This window comes from Myxocyprinus asiaticus, chromosome 26 (assembly GCF_019703515.2).
Source record: "Myxocyprinus asiaticus isolate MX2 ecotype Aquarium Trade chromosome 26, UBuf_Myxa_2, whole genome shotgun sequence".
Lineage (NCBI taxonomy): Eukaryota > Metazoa > Chordata > Actinopteri > Cypriniformes > Catostomidae > Myxocyprinus > Myxocyprinus asiaticus.
The window spans coordinates 28,286,835-28,296,666 of NC_059369.1; the positions used below are offsets into that span (position 1 = coordinate 28,286,835).

General features: G+C 34.9%; 1 protein-coding gene and 1 pseudogene across 1 annotated transcript; both read left to right on the forward strand.

Moving 5' to 3' along the window:
- Positions 1-97: 97 nt before the first annotated feature.
- On the forward strand, positions 98-2,176 carry nmba (neuromedin Ba). Its single transcript, XM_051656415.1, has 3 exons — positions 98-1,296; positions 1,503-1,711; positions 1,913-2,176. The coding sequence occupies exons 1-3, from the start codon at positions 1,131-1,133 to the stop codon at positions 1,976-1,978; spliced, it is 441 nt and encodes a 146-aa protein (XP_051512375.1). The 5' UTR covers positions 98-1,130; the 3' UTR covers positions 1,979-2,176.
- A 3,636-nt stretch (positions 2,177-5,812) lies between these two features.
- On the forward strand, positions 5,813-7,691 carry LOC127417091 (protein KTI12 homolog; annotated as a pseudogene).
- Positions 7,692-9,832: the final 2,141 nt, after the last annotated feature.

The window sequence follows — 9,832 nt, forward strand, 5'->3', positions numbered from 1 at the left end:
TGATTAAGCTTCTTCTTTTTCACTCTCTTAATTCCAAGATGTATAATAGTCAACTTGTCCCTCCTTATCTTTAAAAAAAAGCAAAAATCTGGGTTACAGTGAGGCACCTACAATGGAAATAAATGGGGCCAATCCATAAACGCTAAAATGCTAATTGTTTTAAAAGTATAGCCACAAGACGTAAGCTATATGTGTGTTAACATGATATTTAGTATGATAAAATTGCCTAGTAACCTTTTTTGTGTAAAGTTATATCTTATTTTTACAACTTTGTTGCCATGGTGACGTAACACTCTAAAACCTTAAAACAATCGTAAAAACTATTATATGAACAACTTTACAGCTCAAATGATACACACATTTTAACAAAAGAATTAAGGTAAGTGCTTTTATAGAATTCGAAGTGTTACATTCCTGCCTTTAAACCCTCCAAAAACTGGCTCCATTCACTTCCATTGTGCCTCAATGTAAACTTTTGTTTCCTGGAACATTCCTTTAGTTACAACTGACTGTGGAAGATAAATTAAGTCTTTATAATGCAAGCAGCAGCATACTGTAATAATTTTAGAAGCACTTGAAGGGTTCATTTCACTCTTCCAAATACAAAAAATCAATGTGCACCTTTTACATAACGTATTTTAGGTACACTGCATAGCATATCATAAATATAACTATATTATACATATAAAGTATAACAATCCATCAGCTTAACCAGAGTTTTTCAGAATCGTGCTGCTATATTACATAATCACACGTCACTGATCTCTGTTGAATGGAATCCTTCAGAAATTCCAAACTCCATTTCTGTGTAAATTTAGATGCTTTCAGATCATTTGTATGTGGATTTATAACTCAACAGGGTAAATGCTTGCCTAAAAAGCATAGAGTAAATTTCCTCAAGGACAGAAACAATATTAAAGACTACAATTCCAATGTGGATAAATAACTAATACCTTCCAGTTGAGGCTGAGACAGTGTATGTTAAATTCTCTCATTCAAATGTGTTTAATGACAAAAACTATGACCTCATTGCTGTGTGGTATCCCACCCCACTGTGGTCGTATAAATGCAGACGGTGAAAGAGGAGCTCTCACAAGTTGAATCTGAACGGACTAATCTTCATCAAGAAGATGGCTGTGAGGACTGAAGATGAACTCGGCAAATGTAGACTATTGTTTGCCTTCATAATGCTCTCAAACATATCTTTAAGCACATCCGTCAGTCTCGATTTAACCGAGTTGCGAAATAAAGTTTCGAAAATTAAAGTACATCCACGTGGGAATCTCTGGGCGACAGGTAAGCGCTGAATCTTTGGATAGGCTATTTAATTGGATCATGTGCTTAAATAAATATCTTCAAAATGATTATCACATATTGTATGCGAATTATGTTTCTTCTATTCTTTTGAACATTACTGCATTGAAAATCCAGAACTTAAATCTGCTCATAAATGTCCAATATTTTGAGCACAATCATTTTTCCATCATCATTTTTTTTTTTAGGTCATTTTATGGGCAAGAAGAGTATTTCAAACAGCCAGCTACAAGACTATCCATTGCCCTCTGAGACTAAAAGAAATACTGTGGGAGATACGGTGAGTTCATCGGGAAACCCAAAGGACTTGACGGAGCTGATCACTGATGAGGTGCTGAAAGTCGCTCTGCAGACTGACCTTGAAGATCCAATAGGGACGCAAGATTTGTATAAGCAGGTAATTACAAACATTTTAGAATGTGTAAACAAAATGCACATAGGCCTATTTGGTAAATAATATAGCCTAATGTGTAAATTATTCATATTAACACAAAATATACTTTAAAGAGTAAAAATAATAATAATAATAATAATTTAAAAAAAATGCATTGTTTCGTCCTCCTTCCATCATACGTTTTTATTTATTCATATTTTTCAGGATACGGACTTCATGATAAAGCTTTTGAAAAACTACATTGAAAAAAGGAACGTAGACCCGGCGTGACAATGCCAGTGACAGCGAACATTGTAATAAAATGTTAATTTGAGAACGCTCACGAGTCGTTTTAGTGTTGTCTTTTACAAGAGCCTTAATGCTGTTAAATGTTGAAATGGTAAACTGATCTGAACTGCTATTAATTTGACTGGAGTTGAATGAAAGAACTGACTGACTGAATGAGTGAACGAATACTGAGAAAGAATATAAAACATGACATCTGAAAAATAAATATGGAAGAGCAAAGAAGTCTCATAATTTCTCATTTATGTCGGAAAAAATTCTAAGTTACTGATCTATATATCTAATTTTAGAGATAGCATGTATTTATTTACATATGCTGTAAATATATATACATATATATATATATATATATATATATATATATATATATATATAGCATTTATATAGATAGCCTATACAGTATATATATATATATATATATATATATATATATATATATATATATATATATATATATATATATATATATATATACCTGTACATCTCTGGAAAAAAATTAAGACCACTGCAAAATTATAATTTTCTCTGGATTTACCATTTAGGTGTGTGTTTGAGTAAAATTATTATTTTTTTTTTTTTAATTCTATCAAGTACTGACAAAATTTCTCCCAAATTCCAACTAAAATATTGTCATTTAGAGCATTTATTTGCAGAAAATGACAACTGGTCAAAATAACAAAACAATTCAGTGTTTTCAGACCTCGAATAATGCAAAGAAAATAAGTTCATATTCATTTTTAAACAACACAGTACTAATGTTTTAACTTAGGAAGAGTTCAGAAATCAATATTTGCTGGAATAAGCCTGATTTTCAATCACAGCTTTCATGTGTCTTGGCATGCTCTCTACCAGTCTCTCTCATTGCTGTTGGGTGACTTTATGCCACTCCTGGAGCAAAACTTAAATAATCTTGGCTTTGTTTGATGGGTTGTGGCCATCCATCTTCCTCTTGATCACATTCCAGAGGTCAGTAGGGTTCAGGTCTGGAGATTGGGCTGGCCATGACAGGGTCTTGATCCGGTGGTCCTCCATCCACACCTTGATTGACCTGGCTGTGTGGCATGGAGCATTGTCCTGCTGGAAAAACCAAACCTCAGAGTTGGAGAACATTGTCAGAGCAGAAGGAAGCATGTTTTCTTCCAGGATAACCTTGTATGTGGCTTGATTCTTGTGTCCTTCACAAAGACGAATCTGCCCGATTCCAGCCTTGATGAAGCACCCCCAGATCAGCACTGATCCTCCACCAAATTTCACAGTGGGTGCGAGACACTGTGGCTTGAAGGCCTCTCCAGGTCTCCGTCTAACCATTAGATGACCAGGTGGAGGATCGGTGATGGTCTGGGGGTACTTCAGCAAGGCTGGAATCGGGCAGATTCGTCTTAACACAGCAGACCTCTTAGTTTTAAATCAAACAAGTTGTAAAAATACACATTCCTGGTTTATAACTACCAAACAAAAGGTAGGGTACAATAGGGCTGTAGGCACACCTATAGGAAATTGTACTTTTTTTTCTGGTCACAAAGTGTATCAATTGTATATTGAATATTGATGGAACAACATAATTTGAGTTAAAAGAAATAACAACAGAAGGTTGTTTTGATTAAAATTCATTAAAAAAAAAAAAAAAAAAACAACAACAACAAAAAATGGCGAGGGGGGCTCCGAAAAGGCCCGCAAACTTGGGGTAAAATTCCCACAGGGGATTTTCTGTGATATTGTGAAGATAGGGGCAGTAGTTATAGTGCAACATTTGTCAGCTTATGCAAATACTTTTGAGACTGCAATATGCTTTTTTAGTAACAAATTAAGATAATGCTTATTGAAAATAACCACATCAGAAAAGGGTGCACCATTTCCTGTTAATTTCAACCACATTTAGCAACAAATGAATCTCCTTTGTGATTGGATCAGTCATTGTGAGCCCACTTTTAACATTCTTAACAACTGAAGTGTGCTATGGGGGCCTTTAGCCCATGCAACAGGGGGCTTTTTACACCAAATACGATCTTTTCACTTATCGGACAGTTATCAGATCTAACCCTAACCAAAAATTGATTTATTCACCTTGAACAAACTGAAAATGACAAATAAGTATTTTGTCTCAAAATAAATGTGATAATTAGGGATTTTCATTAGCTGCATAAATTTGCAACATTAAAAAACAATTATTAGCCTAAATATGATATCAAATGACCACAAAATCAACCTTTAGACAATGCACGCACTGATCTCATGGAACAGGAAATTTTGCAGTGCATAGCAACAAACAGGTGTTTAGGAAAGTGTTTTGGTAGTTTTTGTTGTTTTGGGAGGAAATAAAATCAAATGTGCATTTTACCCCTGGGGGGCTTTAGCCCTGTTGTGGCTAAACTGCTTTGTTATAGAGACTCGAGGTTAACTGTTCGTTGCTGAGGAGAGCAATATGTTTATGGACTTGACATCATCTTCTGTGAAACGCATGTTAAGCGATTGTGGACTGAAGGCTAATGGGATTTCCACTGATGACAGCTCTTTATCCACTTCATTGCATCAGCATGGATGGAGTTGTGTGATGTTTTATGATTGACCTGTAGAGGACAGCAAATAGCCCACTAACCAGCACTGGAAACAACACCAATCCGAGGAAGAAATTTCCCTCACCTATCATTTTAGAAAAGCATGAATCTCCTCTTGTCATCCAGAGCTTTGTGTTATTTAAATGCCTTTAGTTGTGATCTGTGGATACCCGTGCAGTGGTAAAACCATGCTTAGTACTGCCATATCTGTAAAATGTAGGCAAATTGTTATGTTGAGGCCAAGGGACCATCATACAGAGAAACACAATATTGCACACTAAAAATGAAGATCTGTTTATGTTTGGTGACAGTGTACTTACATTATCATTGTAATGGAAAATGAGAACTTTTACATTAAAAACAATAAATAAACTAGATTTACAATCCGGTTCGCTTGATCTGAAACTCTTTGGGTCAGTAATGAGATTTGCTTGCAAACAGACTCGCAGAAAGAGAAGAATCTGAGAGGAGCACTGCGAGCTGAAGTGGAGAGGTGATTCTTTAGCTGTCTGTTTTCTTATGAAGATGCTTGTTTTGGAGTCAAACTCAAACATAAATACTTGTGCATGTTGTTTTTGGAATCCCGAGTCCCTCAGGTCAGCAAAGGCTCTTCATGTTCAAATAAAAGTTAAAGATAATTTGAGATGATATTTGATACCATTTGTCTTGAAGTTGTGGAACATGATTGATGGATTAAAGTTCAAATATTCAAATGGTTGCACCAGCCATGGGTAAGCTACAACTTTACCTAGTTGTGGCGTAAATGGGCACGAAGTCACAATTTACGCACTACTAAATATTTAGGCGTTGCACCATTAAACTTAGGTAGGTCGTAACCCTATGTATAAACTAAATATTTACGGAAGCCTCCGACCAGGAGTAACGGATGGAATAAAAAAGCAGAATGATTTAATGACATCAATGAGCTCATGTATTGGTTGACAGGCTTCAGTCCTCTCGACATGTATATGATGGTGTTACATAACACGCATTTAAATTCACGGGAGAAAACATTATGTTAAAATAAGCAATGAAAGTTAAAGGTCATTAAGTTCCACAGAAGTCATATGTGTTTGGAATGACATAAGGGTGAGAAAATGACGACAGAATTGTTATTTTTGGGTGAACTATCCCTTTAATGCATTCACGCCTTTGCTTAAAACACTGATAGAAGAAAATGTCATTTCGGTTGTGATGTATCATGCCATTAATTTTACTTTAGACCATACCTTTTGATAAATTCATAATTTATTGATCCTATGGAATGATTTGTGGAAGAGTAAAACACACTTCTTAATGTTATATGGAGTGACATTAAGGCTTCAGCTCTGTTTGTACACTAAAACAAGTAAAATAGCAGAGCTCAGTCTCAACATCCGTTGTTGACTTAGACACTCAAATAGATGTTTCAGCCTGACATAAGATATAGGATTGTCTTTCATTCCCAGGCTACAAATATGAGCTGTTTTATCTTATCAAACATACACAGACACCCCATTGTTTGGTAAGTAAACTCCTGAAGCTCATTTCAGATTACTTCTACAACTAACTACACTCTTCAATAACTAACTAGGGGTTTTATAACCCTTACAGGTGTACTGTTTAACATCAGCTGAAGTGAGCTCAGAATGGAATAGAAGTAGAAAATCTGATTCTCAGTACATGCAGGAAATGTAAGCATTTATCATTTTTTTCCCCTCTGTGCAGTTTAATTAATTGCTGTTTTGTAAGTAAATTTTCAGAAGATGAACATAACTGTTACAGTCATTGAATTAATTATCTCCATCATCATTTCTGATCTTTTAAACAAGTCTCGATGGTCTTATACTGAGATTTGAAGCACCTGATTCAAGGAACAGATAGGATAGTCCACTCTTTATGATTCAGAAACAGGACACACTTCCATTTGAAGCCATCTGTGATGTGCTTTTCAAAAGAAAAGCACCACAACCTAATCAGTCCATACTAAGTGTAAGAATGCCAGTCCTCATTATGCATTAATATTTAGCTGCATTAGTTACTTTTGATTGCCTTTGAATAAATATCAGAACCATTTTTCTCTTTTGAATGCCACAGCAACCGCTCTCATCTACCAACTTTCTGTATGAGTTGGACAAAGTTACTCAAGATGTCTTGATGGTAAAAATAATTTTATGCAAAAAAATAATCATCTCCTTCAGATGTTCCATTATAAAAATAGAATGCATTGAGATTCATTGCCTACAGGTGAGATTTCATAGATAGCATTTACAAAGCAAAACCGTATCAATAGTATGTGCCATCTTGTTTTACGTTGCAGTCTGTTCTTGACTCACAGAAGACCAGCGTCCCTGGGGATCTCATTTTCATTCCTGGAGCAACAGAAAAGTTATCCTTTTCCCCCTAAATGTTTTTTCTTGCCTTGTTGTGCACTAAATTGTGTTCTCTTTTGCTTTGATTCTTGGGAGGAAATGTCATGTTGACTTGCTTTGCTGTGCCACCAATCAGCACGGCTCTGACATCTCTCAAATATTTCTGTGACAACACAGAAATGTCCTGCCATACAGCAAAGCATTATAAAAAGATTACAGCACGAAAGTAAGGTCAAGTCTGGAATATTAATAACCTCAACTGAAATTTTGTATACTACTCCCTTAACAAAAAGTTTAGCCATTTAATTCTGATTGAATATGTGTTAAAGTAATAGACAAGAATGACTTATGCACATGTAATGAAAACACACACATCAAAGTGTGCTATTTCCTTTTGATGCAATTGCAGTTCAGTGACTGCTCTGTAACAGCTTTAGCTTTCAAACACAGTAGATAGAGGGAAGTGACCAGTGGCCTTGGGATATTCCTAGAAATGTTCTCTTTAAGCTTGATGCCTTCAAGGTCTCTAGCAAAGGTGTAGGCCAAATGACTTTGCATGACTGCTGATCAATATGAAACTGTTTTAATGATTCTGTTAATGTAACGTACTATAATGTCATAGCTTTATTTTCTTAACCTCTTTAATACATCAAACTCACAAGAAGTCTTAACATGGTGGAGTTGAGGTAAAACTGAGATGGCAGTTCATCAGTTATACCAAGATGCATCCGACAGAGAACATTGGACAGATTGCCCATGTTTGTGCAGTATCTCAATAAGAGTATGCACTAACAACTGTTCTTAATGTTGTATTCTCTCTTTTTTTATTATTATTATTGTTTAGGTCATATTTATTGTTTTCAATGTGCAATTTAACAGTGTATATCTATTGAGTGCAATAAATTTTTTTTTTTTTTTTTTTTTTTTTTTTTTTGATTAAACAAAAGCTTTTCATCCAAGATGCCTCAAATAATAATAATATAAAAAAAAATGTTTACAATATCTCAGCATAAACCACACATTTTATTGTCTGTGACAGTGAGAGATAGGACTGGAAATGATGGGGAGAAGAAAGCTGAATGTGCTCACGAAATGCCAGATTTGAACTCACATCACCTGTATGAGCACTACAGCTCAACATGTCAGCGCACATAAACACTAGGCCAACGTGTAGCTCATTCATTATGAAAGTAACTTTACTTCATTTTGTCTGACTCATAGATCATGTTCCTGGAAAAGGTTCAGCTATATTCTGGATGATGTTTGTGTCTTGAGTAGTGATTGATGGACCTTAAAATGAGCGCAAGGTTTGTTTAAAGTCATCAACATGTACATCCAGATGTTTTCTCTCTCCAGATCTGGGTAGGCTAATGAAATAAACCATTAAACTCACTGAGACACTGACTTTTAGTGTTTTTCATGCAAGCCCTTTGTTTATGCCTCAGGCCAAATGTAAGCATTTAGAGTCCCTTATTGACTCTTCTATTAGTGATTCACTGGGTGAAATCAGGCTAGCTGTTTGCATGCAATTGCAATGTGGTAAATATGATCTGAAAACATTATGCACTCTGATACTTCTCTCATGACCTCTTATGCTCTGTTGCATTGTGAAAATAGCAACAAGGTTAATTGGGTTGGCTATATCTTGGAAATTTTTTTTATTTTTTATGTGACACATTTAGTTGACTCAAGCACATTACCTGCACTAGTGCATTAGGTGTGCACTTGTGCACTGTGGGTCCATATTTAAGATATGACATTCATAATTTGCTTATGTATAAGTTTGCTTCACTCCAATTAATATTCTACAACTTTGTTTGTTGCATGTGTTCTTCTCTTGCATTGTACAGTATAATTTGTATTCTCAGATATGTACTGTATAACAAGCCCTCCCTTTCTTTCTTAACTGATAGGCCTAAAACCTACTGTTTAATATATATGCAAATGATTGAAAATTAAAATACAAAATCTCAGAATGACAGTACTTTGCATATTTAGAAGGTTTTCATTAGCACATGGCTCCCACTTGGTTATGTTTGAGAACCAATTCTTAATGTTTCTGCAATGTCACAGGGATTTGTTTTTTTTAAAAAATATTTTATTTGTGAAAACCTAACAAGTACAGTGTTTATACAGATCTTTCACCAATGGCTTTTTATAGGTTTAATTTTTTATATCCAAACTAATGTTCACAGAACATTTTCAGAACAGAAAACAGTGACCACCAAAATTAAGAGGGTGGTTTTAGTATAAACAAATAATTTGTTCACAATTCTTCCAAACTGATGTGTAAGGAAATTTGGTGAATATTTAACCTTTATACCTCTAATTAGCTCAAAAGAAAAAAAAAAGAAAAAAAAAAAAAGCCTTCTTTTAGTAGAAGGCTGTCACGTAAAAAGAGTTTTAAAGGGATAGTTCACCCAAAAATAAAAATTCTCTCATCATTTTCTCACCCTCATGACATCCCAGATGTGTATGACTTTTTTCTATTGCAGAACACAAAGAATTTTAGAAGAAATTTCAGCTCTGTTGGTCCTCACAATACAAGTGAATGGTGACCAAAGCTTTGAAGATCCAATTATGGATTACTTTTATGCTGCCTTTATGTGCTTTTGGAGCTTCAAAGTTTTGGTCACCATTCACTTGTATTGTGAGGACCAACAAAGCTGAAATATTCTTCGAAAATCCTTTGTGTTCTGCAGAAGAAAGAAAGTCATACACATCTGGGATGACATAAGGATGAGTAAATGATGAGAGAATTTTCATTTTTGATTGAACTATCCCTTTAAGGTTAGCAAAAATACCTTCCTCTTTAAATTTAAGATTTAAACAGTAAATCTTTGTTACACGAGGAAACCTCTCCACTCAGTAATCGGATTAGTTACCAGATATTATGGTGTTTACGTAAGAGAAAGCTTGATTACTGCAAAGCT